General features: G+C 37.4%; 1 protein-coding gene across 2 annotated transcripts in view; it reads right to left on the bottom strand.

Annotated features, from left to right (window-relative positions):
* NAA16 (N-alpha-acetyltransferase 16, NatA auxiliary subunit) overlaps positions 1–24799 on the bottom strand; it is a 69322-nt gene that overhangs the window by 12042 nt on the left and 32481 nt on the right. The window contains exons 10-12 of one of the 2 annotated variants that reach the window (XR_007630990.1): positions 13798–13969; positions 768–840; positions 485–518 (exon numbers count right to left, since the gene is read on the bottom strand). Coding sequence is in view for 1 of the 2 variants with exons in the window: in XM_050333095.1 (XP_050189052.1) it covers positions 349–518; positions 768–840 (243 nt within the window). In the remaining variant the exon portion in view is untranslated. Of the gene's footprint in view, positions 1–348; positions 519–767; positions 841–13797; positions 13970–24799 lie in introns of those variants that run through there. The other variant, XM_050333095.1, reaches the window with a different exon arrangement.

The raw sequence follows: 24799 nt of genomic DNA, 5'->3' as shown, positions 1-24799 counted from the left end.
AGTTAGCTTTCAGTATTAACCTACTATTGAACCAACTCCTGAAATCTCTAGTTACTGGTACTTCTCTGTTAGAAGTAGCAAAAAGCCAGTATAATTGTTCACTCCCCCCACTCCCAGAATTTTTTTCAGAATGACCATTTGCTGTAAGTTGTGACTGGCTTCACGAAGCCCAAACAAAAGGGTTTTCATTCCCTTCCTGACAGAACAGTGCTGCAAAAACAAACCCACATGAAAACTGACGCCCATAACCACTGCTAACTGAAACACAATCCACACATTCACACCAGTTTGATGGGTTGATTTTTTTTAATAAACAAAGTACTCCACATGTCCACATTCACTTTTTACCTTGTAAATTTTTGCTTTTAAATAGAATAGTTCTATTAATGTTGGAGTGCTTGCAATTGCAGCATTGATGTAATCCAAGGCCAAAGAACACTGGCCAAGTTTGTCAAAGTGCTGTGCCAGGAAATACCGAACCCAAAGCAGTGTTGTTGGGGGCTCTTTCTCTCCATTTTCTGCAACAAAACCAACAAGGTTACAAAAACTGGTAAGGCTGAAGACTGCATTTGAAAACAAACACAAAAAACATAGCTTGGCAAATTCAGCAAATATTTCCTGTAATGAGTTCATTTACTAGAACATATTATAACTCTTTTTTTTTTTTTTTTTTGGAAAAAATTATCAGCACCTGAACAGTTCTTCATAACTTCCATGAACAGTATTCGTAATTACAGGGTAATTAATATAAGACCATAGAAACTTACCACATGTACTAAAAAGGTCACAAGTTTTCAAAGATGCTTCATAACCAGTAACAAGCTCCTGGATTGTAGATACCTACATATAAAAAAAATATGTGCTTAAGTTATGCTTTACTATCATTTTAACAGAAACTAACACATTGAAAAGAATACCTGAGCAAATTAGAGAAACTACATAAAAATAACTACTTAATTTGATAAAAAAATGGATGCATCTCTCCTTGGTTTATTTCACCTTTCACAAGCTATCTTTGATCACTCAGTGGTGATGAGGCAGGAAAACAGATAAATCTCGGGCAGTTTATGGCAGAAAATAATCAAGTACATTTGGTTAGTATTCACATTAACAAAAATTCCAAAGTACAACTTAATTTATGCTATTAATTTTGAAGCATTGAAACTGAGCCAGTTAAAGAAAGTTGATTTGAAAAAGACTGCACAATCTTCTCACAGCAACAGAAAAACAGCAGAGACTTCTATGGTTTTCTGGCAGGTTGATGTGTACTATTAATGATTTTTGTTTGTTTGAAGGTATTGTTGCCTAGAAAATCGACTGCATCTACTGACATAAAAATCTATATAATGATGGATTTAAGGCTAATACTTTCTGAAATCAGACCTTGCCAACAATATAATTTCTCAAAATTCACCCATTCATTTTTTAGCTCACACTATACAAGTCTGACATTTACAGTAAATACAAGTGATAGTATCTGTGCATTTCATGAAAATTAACTATTCCAATACCAGGTCCATTGCTCAAAATGCCACTTGGTATTTCTAAATATATTATGAAACGCTCAACCTGTTTTGTAGCTACCTTCTAAACATGCCTGCCATATCCAGCAAGTAACCAACCAGCCTCATAAGAACACTACTAAAGAAAGAAATATGATCTAGGTATATATACTCAAAATACATAAGGGACTTGAAAAATAAGATCTGACTATAAGCATTTCAGGATAATGGCTACATTCACCAATTAGGTGAAACCTCCAGATGGTAAAAAATTACAAGTTCCATGGTTAAAAGTAAGATGATCCTATACATAAAAAGTTGGTTGCAAGAGTAAAATAAAATTGCAGAGAGACAGCAAAATTTTAAAAAAGCTCATATTGACAATGCATGCATCCACTTCAAGATACATTTTGGGACAGAAGGGTTAAGGAATAAACCTTGTTCTAGAAGATCGAAGCATACAATTTGAAGGATACTACTTTATTTACCTAATTCAGCATAATTGGCATGAAATGCCAAACATACTGTGTCAAAGAGAGCAGAGAAGACAACGTATCCCAGTCACACACAGTAAGGGTGAATGTCTCAAAAGTACAATAAAATGTATAAGCACACATTCAGGAAAGCTCTGAGCAAATCTCAGAAGTGGGTTTTGGTAGCAAAATCTCATGAAGTATAAAACGTTACAAGACTTCAAATAACTACAAAGTGATAAAAGAACGTGAAGAAGTCACAAGTAAATACATTTATTTGCCTTTGCCCATTAAGCTGTCCTCTGGCCTGCCTCAGACACCTGTTTGCTGAAAGAAATTGTCATCAACCTCAGAAAGTATTTGAAGATCGTCTTCTCTAAAATTAGGTTAAAAGCAGAAGCATCTGCTTCAGGTAGCATGCTTGCAGTGTGTATATGCAACAGCTGCTTTTCACTGCAACTTGCAAGAACCTCCAAAGTGATTCTCATCTGGCTGCTAGTAACCTCAAACTCCTCTGAGACCAGCTAGCTTTGCTAGACTGCGAGTGAACTGTGTGTAAAGGGAGAAAGACCTCTCCCTTTCTTTAAATCCCACCACCAAACTCCACATAATGTTTCCATTACTGCACACTCAGGAGTATGGCTTCGCACCCGGACAAAGACCATGCTACCACCAAAACCAACGGCACCACCACTTCCGAGCCACATGTGCCTGGTTCCTGTTCTGGGTGAATGTGAGTGGCTGTATCCAGGGTTACGAGTGATTTCCTCCCTGTTCCACCTCAGCGTACCCAGGCCAAATTATTCATTACCTCATCAGGGGAAGGGGCAGTGGACAGACCTGGGGCATCCTAGTACGAGGGTCTTCAATCATGTTACATGTTGATTCACTGTTACAGTGAAATCAAATACTGTGAGTATTGAGGAGATGGAGAATACCAAACGGCATTGTGTTTTAAAATTTGTCAAGTTCTTCCAGATTACAGAACTCTGCAGTGATTTGGGCTTTTACAGTTCAAGAAAATACACTGTAACTGCCATTCTGAAAGTTACTATGAACAATAAATTTTGAAACAAGTATTCAGTGAAAGCAACAGCTAAAAAAAAAGTAATTCAAATAAGTTAGTTGGGTTATTGCAGACATCTGTGATGAAAACAACACTATCTTTGTTTCTCATGATTACTCAATCTTTTTCCCTTCCTTTTTAATGCTTATGCTATAGACTCTTGCTAGTAATTTAGGAAAACAATTCCAGGTTCATGTGCTGTTTCAGGGAGTAAAGTATCTGGAAATCTGAACCCTAATTTCTGTGTCCATATTAACTGCAAATTTAGCAGCAAAATCTGTCTTTTGAATTTGCTACTATCGACTGCCTGTATTCTCAAGTCACCACTGCCAAAGGCAATAATATTTTATCATTTCTAAAAGCTACAGCATTCTTCATGAGTTCTAAGGATTAGGCTGAGGTATCTGGAAATACCATGACACTGACAACAAGCTGATTTCAAACAGAATTATTCAAGGAAAACAGTTCCAATTATTTTCTTAAGTTATTACAAAAGCGTAACTGAAGTAATGAACAAATCTCACGTTTCTTATGACAAGACTGGAGCCAATTCCAAAACTGGGGCCACCAGTTTCAGAAGCCTCTTAAATAATCAAAATTCAAACCCCAACCTTTTCATATTTCACAACCTACACACCTTTCATTTCATTACAGAAGAATAACGAAGCCAAGCAGCAGGAACCCAAGGAGAGAAAAATGGGCTTTAGCTTTCCCCTTTTGCACAGACAAGCAAAGTGCTCATTTTCCCACCTATACCCTATGTAAAGAGTAAAACTGCACATGCTCACACAAACCAGTACAGATTCCTGCCAAGAGTAATAATCCTGAAAGCTAAGAAAGCATCTTTCACACTTTGTACTACTTGAAGCAAAGACTCCACAGAGGTCATAATGCTCTTTTGTTTGTTTCCCCCAGAAAGGACAGTTTTGTAAATGAACTTTAAAATACTTAAAATACTTAAAATGGGTACTTGAGAAAGACAAACTGAGACTGGAATAAATATAATGCAAACATACCATTTCTTTTTAAGCGATAAGTAACAGGAATGCAATTCACTTGAACCCCAATTCTGAATTCCTTTTTCGGTGAGCACTAGTTTTTATTTATCTGATTATACTCAAAAATATTTTGTTGTTTTTTGTAATGGAACATGTAACAAAGTTATTGTTTTCTAGGTAAATAGTTGATGACTAGAATTCTTTTATCACCACTTGTAGCTATCACAGTGGCACCTATGGGCCAGTCATTCAGTGGAAAGCTGTGCTACATGCTATGCCATACATGAAGTGACTCCCACCACAGAAATCTGTCTTTCAACAAAACAGACCTATCACAGATAAGAATCATAATACAGGGCTCCAAAATGGAATGTCAGGGCTACAGCCTAAACCTTAACTGTATTTTTTTTTGCTATACTCCATGAAGGAGTAAGTTGAGTTAAATGACAAAGGAATAAAAGTAAGGAGAAAAGCAATACAGAAAGGTTTTTAAGAAACATATGTAACAAAGGTGAGGTGAAATACATAATGGAAAATGAATAGCCCACTAGCACAAAGCAGGGATGCAAATTTTTCAAATAAAAGGCTAAAATTCTCCGGTTCTTTAATGGAAACTAAATTACTACGTTGATTCTATATCCTACTATTACATCAGTTGGGCAAAATATTTTATAGTAGACTTCTGTTTAAATGACAACCTTCCGAACACTAATACTGTATTTCCTTCTTCAATGAAACAACTGGAAGAAAATGAACTGAAGTATTGTAGTGTACTATAAAGTCATTAGACTTTAGCTGTGTCAATAACTTTTTTAAAGAATTCAGCATTACTTATCAGTTACAGACACTACATTTAAGTATTGTTTTTCAGCTGCTGCTATTTTAACTCAGGAAGATGTTACCAGCACTTCTAGCACAAACACAGGTTAAAAGCTACTGCATGTAGGGAGTTTGAGAAGCAATCTATATTTTTACCATTTGACACAGGTTTGAGTCCCCGCCTTTTGATTTCCTGAGGACACATTTAATATCATTTGCTCTGTTCTCAAAGGCAACTGACCAAAGAGAAAGTTTGAATACTGGCATTGAGATGTAAACTTTCAAGGCGCATCTAGTAATGCTGCCCAAACAAGAAAACATGTTACTGACCTGCACATACAGATGCAACGGTGGTCTTAAGCTTAAGAAAAATTAGTTATGCATTAGTGCAGGCGAATCATCAGGAAAATCCCAAAAATACTTCAAGATCATGTGTTCTAGTATGTGCTTTTATAAAAAAAGATGTCACTGTTACAAAATTCCTACATAATTACACTACTGAAACACAGACAAGGAGTAAATATTGTGCCTTGAACAACACCAGCAATAGAAAGGACACAAAACAGTGAGTGCCACCTAAAACACTGAAATGACCTACCATGCACCAAATGGATCACCTCTGGGTATTGCCACACAGCAGGAGATTAATGTTTTAGAAAACCACTTTGACTGTTTCCTCCTTAGAGAATGCCTAATAATCATACATGCCACAAGCTAAATATTTCCATATTGGTGGGCTGTTTTGTTGTTTGGGGTTTTTTTAGAGAACTGAAACTTTTTAAAAACTAGCTATTCACAGTTCTGTACTGCATTTAGAATAGTTTTAACTGTTCAATTACTTTAATTAAAGCAACTTTCTTCTCCTTCAAGCAGCTGCACAGTCCACTGTAACCTTTTCCTAAACAGCAACTGGTGTCCTTAACAAAAGGATACTGCTTTCTCAGAAAATAGCCCTGTCTCAGTGTCAAACCTGCTAGTTTATGAAATACCAGCGTCTGACATTGTACCTTGTTCTTCAAACGTAATTCAATGGCTGCTACAAGTTTGAAACCCCCATGAGCTGAAGAGTTCTCCATGTGGGAAAACTCTGGCTAATCCTTTTCATAACCTCACACAAAGGGCTAGAGCAGAAAAACTAGACCACAGTTTTTCAGTTTCCAGTAGGTGACCTAATGAGGCTTCTCTAAGAAACTAATGGGTACTTACTTAGCAGTAATTACAGCAGATGGATACTAGAAAAATAGAAGTTCCACAGGAATTTGACCTACTCAGATTCATCTGTCTCAGAAAGCTTCTGAATACAAATGTAAGAGAAAGATAACACAGAACAATCATTCTATAGTCAAAAGCCATCTAGCATCAATACTTAGACTGGAAAAAACAAAGGGCTGAAAGTCTGGGTGCTTCTTATTCCTCCATCTATGCAACGCAGACCTCCTTTGGGACACCTGATCCTGAAGAAGTACATAAAACCTTCAACTGCAGGAAACACTTTAACATTCAGGAATCAAAACTGCCTAGGTATTTACTGAGCAGGTACCCTCCAAATAGCAGCCTGAAAGTTCAAATGCTAACTGTATTATGGCACAAGTATCAGATATAGTCTGTATGGGTATTCCCTTCATTTCAAAGGCAATTGTTACATGAAGCTTTACCTTTCTGAACTTCAGTTTGCAGACAATTTTAAAGACAACTGTAGCCCTTCATGAGGAGGGCGATGGGTTGCTGCCAAACTTTTCTCCCTCCTTCAAAATAAGGGAGTAATTTCCCAGGAACATCATCTTCTATTGATAAAGCACTTCAACTGTTCTAGCAAAAAGACGTCTAGTGCAGAAGAGCCTGAAAAAGAGAGGGAAAACAGCAGGTAGAGGGGGATACCCTTCATGAACTTGCTCATCTTTCACAGGATGAAGGTCTTCTGTGCTGGAAATTAAATAGGATGTTTCCTAAGACAGATGATCTCAATTCTGGAATCTGACAATCTGGCTCAGATGTGAGACAGCTTCTTCTGGTTCAAAGTGTTGACATGGGTGGTCTTCACCACTGGGAAGTTTCATTTCTCAGCTGGTTCTGAAGCTCTAGAGTGGGAGAAGGACTGCAGAAACCCACCTGCAAAGGTAGCATTTCTGCATGTTGCATTTTCACTTAAGGTGAAATGATGCACACAGGGGAAAAAAAAAAACAAGCCTGTGTTTTTGCCCTTCAAAGAAACGTTATGCTGTTGGTCCTAGAGACTTGGGATTGAGCAACCTTTCTCCTTAAAAAGAGAACTTTCCACAGTAGTCTCTTTCCTGAAGAGAACTTGTTTCTTGTAGATAATGTATTGTGTTGTGAACAGTGGCCCTGCTGGTCACCGAAACTGATCCCAAAGCACCACACATTTTGTCAGCAGTGAATCAAACACCTCTGAATCAAATGAGTATCTATTTGAAAACCCAGCTCCTAAAGATGCAAAACTTCCAGTTTAACAAACAAACAAGTATGTCTCAAAGCTGAATAAATCAATTCCTTGATTTTCATCTCCAAGTAAATTGAATTTTGACAGTATTTTCCTTCACCAGCTTTGTAAGTAGTGGTGCTGAGCAAAGCTTTCTGGCTTCTCAAGTAAGAACAGTATTCCTTATTCAAGAAAATGGGATTTAGTTGAGTTTGTGACACCATTTCTCCAGCATGGTAGAAGAAGCATCCACTAGACTTATTAAGCACCCTTATGTCTATCCCAGAAATTGAGAAATAGTTGTGCTTCCCAGAATATCTAGAAATCATTTTAAAATGTTTTTGCTGCAGAGTACTCAAAGTAAACTGCTGTTCTGTAGCTTCAAAAGAGTCCTCGTCATCTAAAAAAATGGGATACCAAAAGACTTACTGACAAACTAAGCCTTTCAACTGCAGCACTGGTAAAATGCTTTCCTTGTGCCAGAAAACCATGTTGACATTAACAACCAAATTAGGAGTATCTTTCAAAGACAAAGGAATATCCAGTATCCCTAAAGCAATATTCCACATGCCTCATGGGAAACAGAGAAGCTACAACAAAAGCACTCCATAAGAGTACTATGTGAATACTTGAAGCCTTTGCTACAATGAGATGTTATCTAAAAGAGAGATAAGAAGGTGTTTATAATGTGTAGAAGCAGTAGCACTGGACCCTGAAAAATAATTATCAACTTACTTCCAAGTAAATTTGGACCAAAAAAACAATGCAGTTGCTAGCTCAGAGTTCTGGAGAAGGCCTTTGATGACAATTTTGAACAGGGTTTGCAGCTGGTCTGTGGCACCCAGTTCATAACACCAAAACGAGCTTTTCTTGAGTTGTCTCCCTTATCAGTCCACTTCTGAGACAGTGGTAATCAATTCACGTTTGCACACAAAGCCAGCCAACAGAGCTGAAAGCTGAACCCACAAAACAATGAAGCACCCCACTAGAAAAGGTTGGTTCCTTGCTTTTCTTTTGATTCTATGTTTTCCACACTATTCTAAACAAAAGCTTCCCCAGCAACAGCTTAGCACTAGAAAGAGCTCTGCTGCACTAACAGCACAAATAAGAACATCTCCCTTTGCTCACAGAGACACCTTCACAGCCTCCCTGTTGTCCCTCAATTACTTATGATAAATGACTCAAACATACAGTTTGGCAAGAAACTTGTAGTCCCTTCTCAAGAAGGGTGCCTACAGAGACTGTGGTGGAGGATCATTCATCCCCCATTAAGCTCTGCCCATACAGTAAACTGGCAACCTGAATTCCCCATCTCTACAAATGCAGGCACTTAAGATGTGAAATTTCAGGCCTGCAAAAATATTTAGGAATGGTAGCAGAGGCACACTTCTGATAATCCACTGTATCCACCATGGACTTGTCACATGATTAACAGTATTTCAATCCAGGGCATATTGACCATACCTTTCTGGATGGAATTACTGATGAGAGGAAGTTCCAAATAAAGAAACTGCCAATAGACTCAAAAAAGAAGCAGCTCATAAATTCAATTAACCACATGGCAGGAAAAAGGGCAGGGTTTGGAAAAGGGTAGCTACACATTAGAAGTGTTTTACTACAGCCTAATGAAGACAAGACGCAACTTCATGTACAGCCAAGAGGTGATTGGCATGAATTGAGATGTGCTTTTTATTCAGGCAAAGAACAAAGCATGCCAAACACACGAGCCAGCTGGCACACTTGCACTGCACAAAAGGTCCAAGTTCAGGCTCTTCCAACATATCCACACAAGAAGGTGCTTATGGGTAACCACCTAGAAAGTTGCATTTCCCTATTTAAGTTCATAACATCTATAAGCTTACACAGTTCAGAGAAGAAGTAAAAAATTTCTGCACCAAGGCTCACACTGGATGATTTTGACTTTTTTATAACAGCATTCCTCCATTATTTAAAACATGTCCCATCTACGCACTTTGAAGCTTCAGATTTATCAGCAAAAAAAAGGCAAAGGTGTGGGTATGCAAACGACTGAATACTTCCATTTTTAGTCATGGCAACTTACTTGGAACAACTTCCTTAGTATCAGTTGAAAAGTTTCTGCTCCACAACTTTTCATACAGCTGATACAGATTTCCCTCACCCAATGAGGTATGAACCACAGAACAAGCCTACAGAGAATGTTCAAATAAATTACTCTAATTCTGACAGCCTATTCAGCCACATACGGAGAACTTCCATGGCTTACACTTTATTATTTGGCTAACATCTGAATGAAATAAAAATCACAATCAATTAAAAATTATTTTACCACCTCACACCATGAAAATAAAAATGGGAAAACATAAGAAGTAGCCTTTTACTTAGCACAAATCACATTAAATTTCTTATCCATCTTTTGACATATGTCAAGTATGCATTACTATTCTGTGTAACCCCCATTGAAAGTGTTACTTTAAAACTATCAGCAATTCAGATATAGGTGCATCTCTATTTTTACATTTATTGAACTGAGCCATTAATCCTCACTCCTGCTTCCCTAAGAAAACCATTGTTAAATGTGTGCATATGCTCATACATACACAGGGGAACAAAAATCCTTACCTGCAGTAAAACACGCATCTAAAGGCAAGTTTCACAGTCATGTGTGAAATTCATCTAAAACAGAGTCAACTGCCAAAAAAAACCTGAAATCAGTGCGTTTTCATTCAGATCTGTTCCTCAACTGAATCTGCTAAGCAGTTGCTCAGAATCTTATACCCCTTTTTGGTGAAAACCTAGGTATTCTACAGTCACGTTGAAGTACCTGTAGAAACACCTTTCTAGTCAGCTTGTAACTGGTCGTCTTGACCAAGATAGCAGAAAAATGTTATTGTTCTTCTATAAAGCTAATCCTATGGCACCATGGTTAGTCGTCAACTTCAGCATTTCTCAGTGTGTGGTGGGTAAGGAGACATTTATCCTCAGGAATTTCACTGAAGAGTTACCAATTTATACGGACTGGTCAGCCACAAAGCACTTGCAGCACCACCTTTAAAACTGTTACTGTCCATTGCTGCTAGCACTAACAAGTGATACTTTTCCTAGTGTTAACAGCATAAATGAACACATAGGCTATTTGAAATACTAAACTCCAGAAGAAAAAGCTTCCTCCATTTATGAGTCCAGTTTGTTATTTATCATTCAAAAAGTAACTTGTAACCTAGTGTTTTGTACACTTGCTCTGCCGAAGCAGCACTCCCTTAAAAACAATGCTATGTACCAGCATAACCAATCAGGGAATTTATAGTTGCAGTAGTATTTGATAAACGTTGCAATTGTTTTGTAATTTTGACTAAACCATGCAGTATTTCTAGTCATATGTGACTGAATTAACCAGTTTGTGTTTCCAGCTTATACACTGGAAACATATTTTTGTCCCATATGTAATAGGCTTTGCACGTCCAAGTTATTCTTAGGGAAGAGAACTCTGAGGTAGAAGGAAAGCTGCTTGGCACACCAGCTTTGTAGAGCGCAGAGCACTCAAGCAGAATGGCAAACGAGTCACAAGAACATTCTTCATTGCAGAACTTACTGCTGCTATGAAGAGGTCTACTATGTTTGTGTTATACACTGAAAGTACAACTGCACAAGCTCATTCGGAGCTCGGCAATAGTATTAGAAGATCAGTCTCATGTTAATCACAGCAAACTAAGTACAATGACTATAAATGCAAAAGCCAGGCATGAATTTTAAGTGCTTCAAATGCAACAATTTGAATATTAAAAAAAATTCTTAAAACTTATTTAAAATCAATACTCCAAATATTTTTATCAACAAACTGTTATGGTACCTACTTGGGATGGAAAAACATAGGATTGATTCAGCTAGACTTGAAAATGAGCTTCTCTTTGTTAGAGAGTTCCTCTAATCTTTTTCATGAAAGGTAGCATCTTTTCATTCAGAAAATAACAAAAGTATGACTAAAGTAGTTAAATAAATTTTCAAATTCAACTACATATCTATCTGTTATCAATATAATAGTTTAACTTCCCTCAGAAACTTAGGGAAACTTCAATGAAAGTGTATCTCGGCTGTACGTGCAGCAATAGTAGTTACAGAACGAAGTAGGAACATGAGTGTTCAGTTGTATCATATTAACTAATTTGACTATGAGTATCATCTGTCATTTCTACACAGGTCTGTGCCTTTTTTTTTTTTTTTTTTTTTTAAGTGAAAGCTAACACAGATTAGCAGTTTACAAAATTGGCAATGAGAAGTTACACAACTTAGAAAGTGTCTGTGCAGGCCACTAGAGTTCAGTAGTACCAGCAACACCACAGTCAGAACAGCCTTACTGTCCCAGGGAAACTCTCCCAGTAGTGGTCATGGTACAGTAAAACATATAACACAACGTTAAAACTGCATGAAAAACTATTAAAGGTTAGTTATTTAGATTTCTTTTCTGATTTTACACTTGCAAATACTGATCTTTCACTGCATTTTCAAACTAAGTCATAGAAATTTAATTTAATGCCAGTCTACAACTGAAGTCTGTACATAATTTAGAGAAGCCTACTCATTTATGCGTTATTTCCAACTACACAAAGAAGTCAAAGAAAGCACATTGCTTAAATGTATTTGACATGTCATCTAGAAACTAGCCCAAAAGGATAAACAGACTATAACTGGGATACTGTTTTTCCCCAGACATATTATTAGAGACATGATGGAGCCTTATGAAACAGACTCCCACAGGTAGTCATAAATTGCAAAGTTGTGCTAGGAAAGCACTTCGTGTGGAAGACTGATGATCTGACGTTTATCCATTTTTTTTAATGCACTGCACCCCACTCCAAATGAACCTACACTTAATAATGAACTGCACAGATCTGGTAAGTTATAAAACCTGACACTTTCTTGATGTGAGTGCAGTACAGAAGAAAAAAAATAATAAAATTCAGAGATGACTGGCTACCTCAGACTTAGTGTTCCAACAGCAGTCCTGTGTCTGAGTTACACTAAAGCCAAGAGGTTGTAAGGTACAAATCAAGGAGCCACTCTAAAGCAACAGAACTAGAGACACCAACCAACACAATATAAAGTATTGTTATACATTTTTTTCCTGAAGAGCACTTGTCTCATTTAACATACACCCGAAGAGTGAATGAAATGGGAAAGAAATGGTATACTGTTTCATGAAAGCACTGAACACCAATACAGATTTTTTTATTTTTCATTTGCCTTAAAACATGCAGGATCAGATTTTCTAATATGCTGAGCATTTGGTATCAACTGAGGTCAGTGAATGTTTCTGAAGATAAACATTACTGAAATTATAACTCCTAGGTTATATGATCAGTGCTTGGAGAACTCAGCCTTGACTTGCTGGCTGTTTTAAATGTGTCAAACATGGACAACACATCCCCTTTTTATTGTACTGTGTCAAGACTTGTGATATGACATAAGCCACAGCATAGGAGAAAACTGCCAAACAAATAATGTGCATTATATCACAGTATGTAAACATTCAGAAAAACACTGTTCATTCTGGAGCATCTGACTTTCCAATTAGTTTTGCTATTACTAATGATCCAGTCATAAAACTGTTGACACAGTGAATTAAGATAATAAGAGTAAAGCAAGTTTGTGCTGAAGGTTTTAAGACTCATAAGAAAACAAATTCAGAGCAAACCAATACTCTAAAATGTCACTGTGGTCACCACACTAATTTATTGAGTTTTTCTGAGAGTATTTGGAGAAGTTTGGGGACTGCACTAAAAAAAAAGCAAATCATTCCACATCAGCAGAGCATCAGTAGGAGCAACTACAAGTAAAGATATTGAGAGCATTTCTTCTGGGTCTTCAGATGGGTTATTCAGAGCAGTTAATCCCAACACAGATTACGCAGAATAAAAAAGTTCTGATAAAGTAGTTTGTAAGTCAGCTGGCTACACCTGTCAGCTCTTTACTTACAAGTTACCTCACAGACCCAAACTGTCAGCCATGAACATGTTTTACACTACCCATTTTCACTGCAGAGTGGAAGCATCCTATCCTTGCTGTACCTACAACAAAAGTTCTCATCCTTCTCCTACCTTCACTTATTTTAAAATTTCCTTATTCCTCCTTATGATCCAGTTGTATAGTAGAAATGCTATCTTGCTATGAACACACCAATTGTTAACCAGATCCTGAGAAAGTCCACTTCCCAGATTTCCCCTCCTAGAATTGTAACTCAAAGACACAACTTCCTAACACTTGCACTGATGGAGTCAGTATGAACAAAAGGCTGTCCTTGGTTACTCTTACAGAGCTTTTTCTCCTTAAAATGCCAAAATATTTGTAGCAGAACTAAATGTTTTTTCACTTCCTTATGTAATCCACCAATAATTCGCAGAGGACGTCTAATTTAAAAAAAACAGTGGCAATTTGCTTTACATTCCTTTAGCTTTCCACATCAAGGAAGAAATATGCCTTCTTTCCAGAAAGGGTTAAAGAAATATCTTCACTGAAGACAGCCTACCTTCCTGGGTGGACAGTCCTACACCTTTTTTTGAGACTGTTGTTTCTGATGTTTCTTCCAGCCAGACATTTTCTCTCATCCAGTACTTCCTCACAGTCTCCACAATTTTAGATACTCAGAAAAAGGGCACATGCGCACTAATGTCGAGCTTCAATGGAATCAACCAATGCACCTGCAACACAATCGACGTAAACCTTGATGTTTACTAATTGAAGATCTTCACTCTTTGGACTTTTTATCTCATGGATAGAGAGACCAGCACGTAGAAGGAACCAAAGAGTATTTTTGAGCACTGCTCAAGTACAAAAAGTTTTCTGGGGAGTAGGTAGGGTAGAATTCCAAGATCCTCCTCTTGTGAGGAAGACTAACAAATAAGGTTGCTCACAGTTATTTCTAATATACCTGGACAGTAGCTTATAGATTGTGAAAATTACTATATCCCACGTAATTGCTTATACTTGGTTATTAGCTTCCAGCACAAACACTTGGCCATGAGACACAGGTACATTCACTCTGAACAGAGACTTTGCATAAACAACAAAGCTCATAATAATGCAGTGGCACTTGTGAACACTAGTTGTTGCTTCCCAAATATGCAAAAAAGCCTACAGCTTCTTCCTGACATAGTGTTATACCAACTGTGTGAATTTTAATCAAGCAGAAAGATATAGAGGAAAATGTAGTTTAAATAGTCAACTACACTTGCTATTTAGAAACTAAAAGAAGTCTAATAAAAGGATTGAATAACCCTCCGTGTTATATAGTAGGTTTTTTAAACTAAAGGTGTAGCATAACAGAAAATTCAAGGAGAATGGTTATACTTTGCTGATACCCTTATTTTAATAACCTACTTCTGATAAAGTACTAAGTAAAGTATAAAAACTACGAAACCACTTGTAGCACAAAAGAAGAGGCCAGTAGCTCGACAGTAAGTCCTTCTCCCTGTATAGACTAAGACATCCCTATCACAGTACTCCATGGACACACAGACTATATTATGTTGAGACATTTTCCTTGTAAATGTTCCATGTTTCTTAGCAAATAAATAAAAGTCACATTTTAAACTTTTCATTAACATAATAGTACTTGAAGTGGTTACTCCAAAAGTCTCCACAAATCATGAAAATGAAACTGTTCATACTATTTCAAAAGTATCCACCTTAAGTAAAAAAAATCTACTATATTTATATTTCTCAAAGTTGTGCTTTGTTTAGCTAACATTTTGAAGTTGTAGAGGAAAGCAGGTTATCTTGTGAATAAAAACCCCAAAACACAACAACAAGTTTCCTTATGTAGGATGAATTTTTTTATTATAACCTCCCCTGCTATCCTACTATATATCTCACTTGCTTAGAATTAATTAATTTTAGTTACTCACAGTTCTTACTATTTAGTCCTTGGTTTAAAGTCACAAAGACAACAAATTCACTTTAAAATACAATTTACCTCCAAGTATGCTTATGAATTGATGATGCAAAACTTTAGTATTTTATGGCAAGATCAAGAAAATAAATCTCCAGAGGCAATACAAGAACAATGTGTTTTAAATCTTAAGTAAAAGAAGCAATTTTTTTTTCAGAAATAACTACAGTTCTTCAAAACACATTATCATCATTGGCCTCACTACAAACAAACAACTGCTGTAGCATGTGAGGTTTTTTTGAATCATGTCTGTGGATCTTCCAAATGAGGACAGCTAGTATCTTTTACTTTCTCATGTTCAATACAACCATCTTTTTGAGTTTGCCATTGCAGAAATGGTTAGTTGAGCAGCTCCACTTCTAACTAAATAATAAAACATATTAAGAAAAAAGTTAAGTACGTATTTATAGCTGTACAGATTCAGAAACTGGTACCCTAATCCCTGCACTGTTCTTTAACCAAAAATGGCAACTGAAGGACAGGGTGGAATGGACAACTGGGAATGTGAAGTACTCTGTCCACAAGTCAAGGCTCTTGGATAATCCATTATGAATTGCATGACAGACGCATGAATCAGTTCCATGAGTAACATCATCTGTTGGGAGTCCTACAAATTCTGTACCTGTTACTCTCACCTTCAACACACATAGTATATAAAGATCAAGAACTCTTCCAGCTCAGAATTTCTATACATTAAGACTTCAAGATGAGGATGACAGATCACAGGACTTGTGTTGTCACTTCCATAAAGTAGGTTATTTCTGGGTAAAAGGCCATCATCTCTTTAAACACATGCCATTGCAGTTGTCACTGTAGATTATAGTAAGGCAACAGGTACTGGGAATAGTGAATATAAATAACAGTCATTAAAAATTGAAGTACTGATCTCCAAAACACAGCACCTCACTTGTAACCTGGCATATGGCACCTCTCAAGCATCAGACAACTGTTTCACTGAGCACCTCTCAACAGCTGTGCACTTAGACAGCACAGCACACTGACCCCACCACAGTGTCACACCAGTAGTGCCTGTTGTATAATGTTACAGCCACCACCAGATTTGCTAGAACAAACTGCTTCCATCAGCAGGCAACTACACAAGGTGAACATGAGATGTCTGACTCAAGAAATAATCAGGATGCTATTATAACTTTTCTAGAATTTTTTCAGTCCTCCGCTTTTCCTTCACCAACTACAAGAGGGTAAACTCAACTTCCGTGAGCATCTACATCAACAGCCTGGCCAAATGATTGCTGATTTCTAAGTTGGAAGCTTTAAGCAGCTTTCTCTTTAATTGAGACTACAAGCAGATGATCACTGACAAAACACCAAATGCACAACATTGTCTATTAGAATTTGCACTGTGAAACTTAGCAGAAATAAAGACAGATGCCATATGTGCCACTTTGAGAGCTCCAAAATCAAGACTGATGGATGAAGGACTGTACAGAAACAATCACAATTACTAGATCCCTTCATATCTGTAGATCACATCCTCAGCCTAATGCTGTTTCACTCTTCAATAAACAACCTGCTTTTTTGGCAAGTGTCTACCCTGAAGTAGCAAGGCTTCTGACACTGTCAAAAGCCTGTATTTCCAACAGGTTATTTGTGTTACCACAGACAGTGTCAAAAGCCATGCTAAAGTCAACATACACAATATCAACTGCTCTCCAACGAGCACACAAGTGCTGAGATAGTAACTCTGTCACACAAGGCTATGAAGTTAGTCCAGCATGAATTCCCCTTCACAAATACATCGTACCTACTCCCAAACATACTTGGTGGGTTTCCAGAATGTCTTGCTTCATCAGGTTCACAAAGATTGAGATGAAGCTGACTGACCCACAGCTCCTCAGATCCTCCTTTTTGTACTTCTTGAAAACAAGAGTGATGTTTGCTTTCCCCCAGTCCTGAGCAAACCCCATCCATCACAATGAAATTTCAAAGACTGACTGCAATGACGCTGTTCAGCTCTGCCAGCAGTTGGAGATGCACCCCATTCAGGTCCAATAAACATGTGCACACCCAGTCTGTTCAGAAGTTCTATAACCTGATCCTTCACTGCTGAGCTGTATTTAAGAAAGCAATGGAAGTGACACCCACATACCCTCAAAAAAAAAAAAAAAAATCACAGAAGTGGTGTATTCTCTATTGCCTTGATATACTCAGCTTGCTACTTGATCAGCAACTCCTAGAAGACCTGAAGAAATGTTACAAGTGTTGAGCTTGCAATAGGAATCTCGTTAGGAAAGACTTATCACAAAAGTACTTTGAATTTCTCTGGATTTTGCCCCATGAACAAGTTCGTGGTTGTGCTTTGGTTTGGGGTTTTTTTAGCATAACAGCAAAAGTTGTCAATGAAGTCACTGACAATTGGTATCTTCTGCTCTTCGTTGACACCTACAGAAATCCACTCTTGGATATATATAAGAATAAACACAGGAATCATCAAGATAGCATTAATGGCACCAACCAGACCATCAGTGAACAATCCACTGCCATTCTGTTGCACACAATTACAGAATATATGTAGGTGTAAGGACTTGAAGAGTGCAGTTGTCTGTCTGAAACAGTGTCAAGGCCACAGAAGAAACTTGCCATAAGACAAGCCACCACAGCAGGAACTTGAGGTAAGTATAGAAGGGAAGAATTTGCAACAGGAAGGCACTAATCCCTGGACTGTATCAAGGTGTTACCCCCAGAAGAACAACTCCAGGACCCCCACCACCAAGAAGCTCTGGATGAAGGACCAACAGGATGCTGTTGGATCATGGGTGGTGACTACCTTCAGTTTAATCCCTCTCTCTTTTCTCTTTCTTTCCATCTCCCTACCTCACATTTACTGTGAAATAAAATCCATACTGTTGACTTCAGCATATTGTCTCATCTGCACCTTAGTTCAGGCAGAGGTTTCTCTCGCTAATTGGATCATAACAATGTTACATCAGGAAGATGAGACATCTGCTCTATCTGCCAATTAAAGTCATAGATGCAACGCATGAAAAGTCTAAACTGCACATTTGGTGTTAACACCACCACGATGGTGTTCAGCACAGAGGGTCTTTCCTTTACAGTTAACTCTTATCCCAGAATTCTTCCATTTTGTGACAGAAATTACCCAGATAAAGTTAACATAGGGGGAAAAGGCCCAAGAAAGACACAGAGTTTTGCAGAGCAGATGGACATGCACCGAGTTCCTTCAGGATGGCCTATACAATAGCCAGAAGCAAGAATGTGTTTCAAGAGGAACTGTACAAATAGGCAAAGACTGAACTCATAGCCAATTTCTGTAATAATTCTGTATTCTAAAAGCTATTTTAAATCAGATATTCTTGAAGAATAGAACCCAAGTGGCTGGTGTCTGTTTTAATACATGCAATAACAATCAACAAATTATAAAAACACTATAAGTCTACATTTTCCCCACTTAGCTTCTTTCTTCAATTTAGCATAGACTAATGTAGGTGACTAATTAAAATCCGATTAACAGATTAATTAAAGCATGTTCTTATGAAAACTGAATTTTCTATTTTTTAAAGAAAACAGCAAATTGTTTCTGAATAACAGGTAGCAACTACTTAAAAACCACCAAAAACCCACTAAGAATATTCCTCTCTTTTATGTGTACTTTGGTAAAATCATGCTTCATAATACACTAATAAAATCTTCAACTCAATCCAACATGGATAACTACAGTACCAACTTATGCAGGAAAGTGTGTGAACTTCATTTTGAAGAGATATCTGGTTTTGCCTTTTGTTTGAGGTTATTTTGCAAAAGTTATTTTGCTGCAATATGTTCATATGAGAAGAGTTCATGTAAGTGATACTGAAGAGTCTGCAAGCTGTTAGAGCAGCCCAGAAGTCAGCTGATTGACACATGAAGTAAAATACACTGCACTTACAAGACACTACAAAGATCAGTTGAGAGAAATTAATATCAAGCTCAGAACTGAAGTTCCTTAACACTAGTAACCTGTAGGGAAAGGTCTCAGCTCTTGTCCAGATCATCCATTTCCCTTGCTTTCTCCAAACCCAACAGGTAAGAAGAACCTCGTACAATGCTTTTTACATTTGTGAGCTTTGCCTTTTATGTAACCACACGTGCTTTACCGTACTTCATTATGACCAAGAGTTTTCACACTTAAAAAGCCTCAGGCTGCCATATAAGGAATAGAAGGAAAGCATAGCCAATTTCTTCACAACATTCAGTGGTTACTTCAAGAGACATTTAAAGCAAACATAAAATGATGAACATTATTCTTCACGATCAAGCATTTGTTTTTTTTTAAATACAAACAAAGCCATTAAGACAGTGTTTCACCAAATGATTTCTCTAATATTTTGTAGATAAAAAGTGATCTATGACCAAGTATCAGCAATGATGTGCCACTGAGCACAGTCTACATGATATTATAAACTTGTTTTGAATGAGACACTGAAAAAACACTAAGACCAGGCTGACACCCTCCAATCCTCTATCACCCTCCAACTGACCTTGTCTTCAGTTGGGAAGACACAGAATCTGGCTGTGCACCAATGTAGCAAGTTAGGAAGTGATTAGTGCATGCCTTTGGTAGCTGCAAAAAGGGAGCACAGTAACCATTATCACTTGAGAAATAACTTGAACTCTTTACATAATTTATCCCTACTCACCCACATAACCTGTAGAAAACCAGTTACCAATATTATAAAAAAAGTAAACAGACACCATCCCATGTCAGCCTTCGTCTGAAATTTCATCCTGCAACCTGATGCCTTTGTCACTTATTATTTTAATATTAATTTCATGCTACAGTATGGTATAGATGTGCAACCAGGATACTGAACAGCTGGCATGATTTCTAAAGTTATACAATATTTTTATAACCAAAAGCTCTATCCAGAGCACAATACACTGAGCAAGGTAAAATGGCAGTACAGTTTCTAGGCAAAAGACAATTGGTAGCTCCACTTCTTTGAGCTTCTCACCCTTCAGTCTAAACTACTTATGTCTCCTCCAGTCTAGGTGGTGTGACAAAGAGAAAAAGACAGTTAAAAACCAAACTAGTTCACATGCTCCTTATCACACTAGCACAACAGTGCAAAACCTGAAGAATTACCACCTCTTTTGAAGATCTTTGAAGGATTAAACCATGTATTGGAGAGATCCCTTCTAAAACTAGGAAGAAAAACATTAGCCATATCACTGATTTGCAGGCAGTAATGGACCAGAAAGTCTGAAACTTTCTGAAGCATGTACAACAATTTACAGTAAAGCAAATTTAACACTTTCTCCCCATCAGCTTCCAGTTCTTTTAAAGTCTCCTTTAACATAATCATCAATGAATTAACAGCTTGTTCTTAGAAGGTAACTGTTGCTGACAATGATGAAACATCCAGATAATCTGCTTATCCCAGATTTCACAGTAGCATCTCTGTTATTTTCTCAAGCATCCAAGTTTCACACAGTTACCAGATCTTGATTCCTTTTCAACCCAGTTGTGCAGTCGAAAATAAACCTCCACACATCACAAACTGCACACAAAGCCAACATGTATATTTTTTTCTGCTCCAGAATTACAAATACACTGCATAATGCATAATGTATTTTAATTTTAACTCATTATAGTTATTATCAAGGCATGTTTTACCTCAAAATAAGTCTTAGAGAATGCCAAAAAGCAAAAAAGCTATATGTAATCTTTACTGAACAGGCTTCAGATTCTGATGCCTTTGATTGCCCAGAGAAAGTTTGTTTCAGCAATAACCTTAAGATTACTTTTTTCCATGGAACAAACAGCTTTACATTTCCCATTTATGGCACCCTTCCATGACTTCATCCAAATGATCTTAAATAGTTCTACTTAATCTGTGAAGGAAGATTAAAAATACCTTTCCTCCTTAAACAAAGGAAGGCATATTCTTCAATGAAGAGATGAGAAAAGACTTGTACTCCACACCCTTCACCACACCAATATTGGTACAAGTATGTAAACAAACTCCAGTTGGTAGCTGAAAAAATAACACTCCTTCCCCTAAGTTAGCACTGCAGTGATTTGACTTTTATTTTTGGTGGGGCGTTCACTAATTCTTTCTAGAAAGAACTGGGAAAGCTTCCTCAATGTTAGTTTCATAGGTATGCAGTACTAATATAATGGACACATTGGGAAGAAGTATAAGCAGTTCCGAACACACCCTAGCGAAACAGATGGAACACACAGCAGGCACCTTCAGGTTCAGGCATCTATATTTGTATAACCGTAATACAGGTGCCTGTGCTCCCTCTACAATCAGAACACATCTATCAATCATACCGAGCACATCCAAAAGGAGCCTTGGGAGCTGTCAACTGAGACAGTGTAGGAAACCACATATGGTGGTGAACTGAAGAGTACTCTACAGCCTCTGACCTAAATTCCCATGCCCAAATCTGAAACTTAATGTTATTCCTTGACTATTAAAAACATATTCCAGAGAATTTGGGAGAAAACCCACCAAAGTTTCTGAAATATGAACACACCTGTCTAAAATAACTCACCTACCCTCTGTCTTCAGGGCCTTCAGACACAGCTTACTGATCTTCAATGACATCTCAGATAAGATTTCAAACAACTAAACAAGAAATTCAGACATATACTAGACACTTCTAGCTTCCCTAAAACAACTTAATCTAACAAACATGTAAAAACAACACCAGAAAAATATTCTGTCAAACAATTCTCAAAAGAAGAATGAGTGTAGCCCAAAAAAAAAAAAAGCTGACTTTGGCCAACTTGTAAATTAAAAATTAGTCGGGTGTATTCTTGGTGGATTACTTCTTTGTTGAGCAATTTACCTTTTAAACTCCTTAATTGTTTAAAGAATCTTTGATCAAGTCAATGCTAACATACTAAAACACAAACACTGATGACTGATCATCATAAAATACAACTGAAGTTTTAACTCCTTTAACAGAAAAAAAAAAAAAATCAGAATTTTTCCCACCTTGTTTTCTGATATTACTTCCACTTCAGCAAATCTGGTTTAGATGTTTATCACAACAATGTCTGTATTGAAAGATGAAGCATAACTTCCCATCTATAACCTTGATATTTCAGGTCTTTCTCACAGTTTTAAGTACTGAAGAGTTTCTAAAACCTTCCTGAATAGTCTTCACACTGACCTGGGCAAGTCCTAAAGCTCTGCAGCTCTGTGTACCTGAAGCTAGATTCCACCCAAAACTAATGTTAATAGACTACAACATGTTTTTAAATCAAAGTATGCTAGCAATTTTATTTAAAACATTTTGTATGAAGTACAAACTTAAAGCAAATAGATAATAAACAACATTTTCCTGAACACATCTGACCCAACACTTGCCATCTATACAACTACCATTTTTGCCTTGCCCTTTGTGAAAGATCATGGACACACACAGACTTCTAGAAGAAAAAAAAAAAAAAGGAACTTCCTAGGCTTAAATACCAACTCTTTCATTAAGTCCTCATTTGTGTCTATGCAACTGTAGTTGACAACACCAAATTGCACCTGTTTCCTAAGAGATCCATGGGGAACTGTTCACTCCCAATTGGTACAGAATTCAGAAATGTGCTAGGTATTTTCTGGTAGGCATAACATGATCCTGACTACAATTATCTTTATTTTCAGTCAAAACATACCAGTAATTTATGTGAGAAGCTAGTACTACACTCCAACTTAGATGAATTAGATACTGAAGTATAATGTTTTCCTGAAAAGTGTAGCACACTTGAGTTTGTCACAATTTTCTGCCGCCAACCCCTAAATTTTAGCAATTCTAAAATCAACTGTCAGGGACTAAAAGCAATGTTTCTCTAAGTTTCAAAGGTTCTTCTGTTACACTATAATTATATGCAAACCCAACCAAGTAAAATGTCAAAGACAACCTGTCTTGGTAATGGAAGGATGTAAAATACAATAAAAATGCTTTTGCAGAAGGTAGCAGCGCAAACAAATCCAAGTATGTTTGGAAATGGTGAAGTTCCTGATTTTAATTACTTTTTAGGATTAATAATATAAATAATAATGGCCAGTCTTCGCGAGCGAAGATCCGGGGAAGGTCTTTACACCTTCCAGCCTGCGCATTGGATTTTTTAGGTGAGACACAGTGTGCGCGGAACTGAGCCCACCCTTTAATCCTGAGGTTCATCTGCCGGGGCCAAGCGAGCTTGGACAGTGGCAGCGAGGTCCTTAGGACGTAGATGGGTTGCCTTTAAGGGCTAACGAGTTCCATCTGCCCGGGAGTGGCCCTGACCGGGAATCGAACCCGGGTCTCGGCGGTGATAGCGCCGCACCTTTACCACTAGACCACCAGGGGCTCCTTTTTTTTTAGGATTAAGCTGGCAGTTTTAAACGGCACTGATTTGTTACAATAAAGATAACTAGCAGAAAGGCACCCTTCTGTGTAAGTCTACCCCGAAATATGGTAGTCCTCATTTTTTTAATCTATCACGTCAAAAACCAATTAAGTGCTAAAAAGCTTATCAGATGTCAAATGAGTGTATTTTTCAATTTCTAGATTTTTCATATTTCAAATAGTAGAAGTAAAACTTGCACAGCATTGACTCTACTTCTATCTAAATAGTCAGCGTATCACAATTTAAAAGAGTATCAATTCAATGTAAACATCTGAAATGGAAAAGTGTGCATTAGCAACAGGCACTGCAGAAAACCTTGTAATACCTGTGTGCCTTGGATTTAGCTGGGAGAGAGGTAATTTTCTCCTTAGTAGCCAGTACAGTGCTGTGTTTTGGATTTAGTATGGAGAGTAACATTGACAGCACACTGATGTTTTAGTTGTTGCTAAGTTGTGCTTACTCTGAGTCAAGGATTGTTCGGGTTCCTGTGCTCTGTGACTCAGCAGGAGCACAAGAAGCCAAAACAGAGCATGGCCAGGACAGGTGACCTGAACCACCCAAAAGGACAGTCCATACCACAGAACATCATGTCCAGTATATAAACTGAGGAGAGATGGCTGAGAGTTGCCAATAACTGTTCAGGGATAGGTTGGGCATTGGTCAATGAATAGAAAGCAATTGTATTGTGCATCACTTATTTCTCTTCAGTTTTATTCTTCCCTCTCCCCTTTTAATTACAATTATTATTATCATTGGTATTTATTATAGTTTGTTTTGATTCAGCATTAAACTGTTCCTATTTCAATTCGTGAGGTTTACTTGTTCCCCAACCAGGCAGGGGTGGAGCGAGCAGGCGGTTGCATGGTACGTAAGTTGCCAGTCAGGGTTAAACCACAACAACATAATACCGGAATTTACTAAAATTACATCAACCATGGAGAGCAAGTAGAGATTACGGAAGTGAACTGAAAATTTCCTGTTAGAACAACTAGCAAAGAAACTGTTAGAAACAAGAATAATCAGTCCAAATACAGGAGCATGCACTGTTTGTTGAAAAGCCACATCACATATTAAGGGTTTTTCCAGATACAAAATTCTCTTCTTACCTAGTTACAAATGGATTAGAATACCTAAGAGTTTTATTGTTTTCGGCAAAGATAGTAATATCTGAAGAGACTGATCTTTATTTTATTTTCTACACATTTTATTAACATGTTTTAG

Source organism: Myiozetetes cayanensis, unplaced genomic scaffold (assembly GCF_022539395.1).
Source record: "Myiozetetes cayanensis isolate MyiCay16 unplaced genomic scaffold, myiCay2020 scf5-8, whole genome shotgun sequence".
Lineage (NCBI taxonomy): Eukaryota > Metazoa > Chordata > Aves > Passeriformes > Tyrannidae > Myiozetetes > Myiozetetes cayanensis.
The sequence above is the reverse complement of the archived record's forward strand: the minus strand, read 5'-3'. Positions and strand labels throughout refer to the sequence as shown.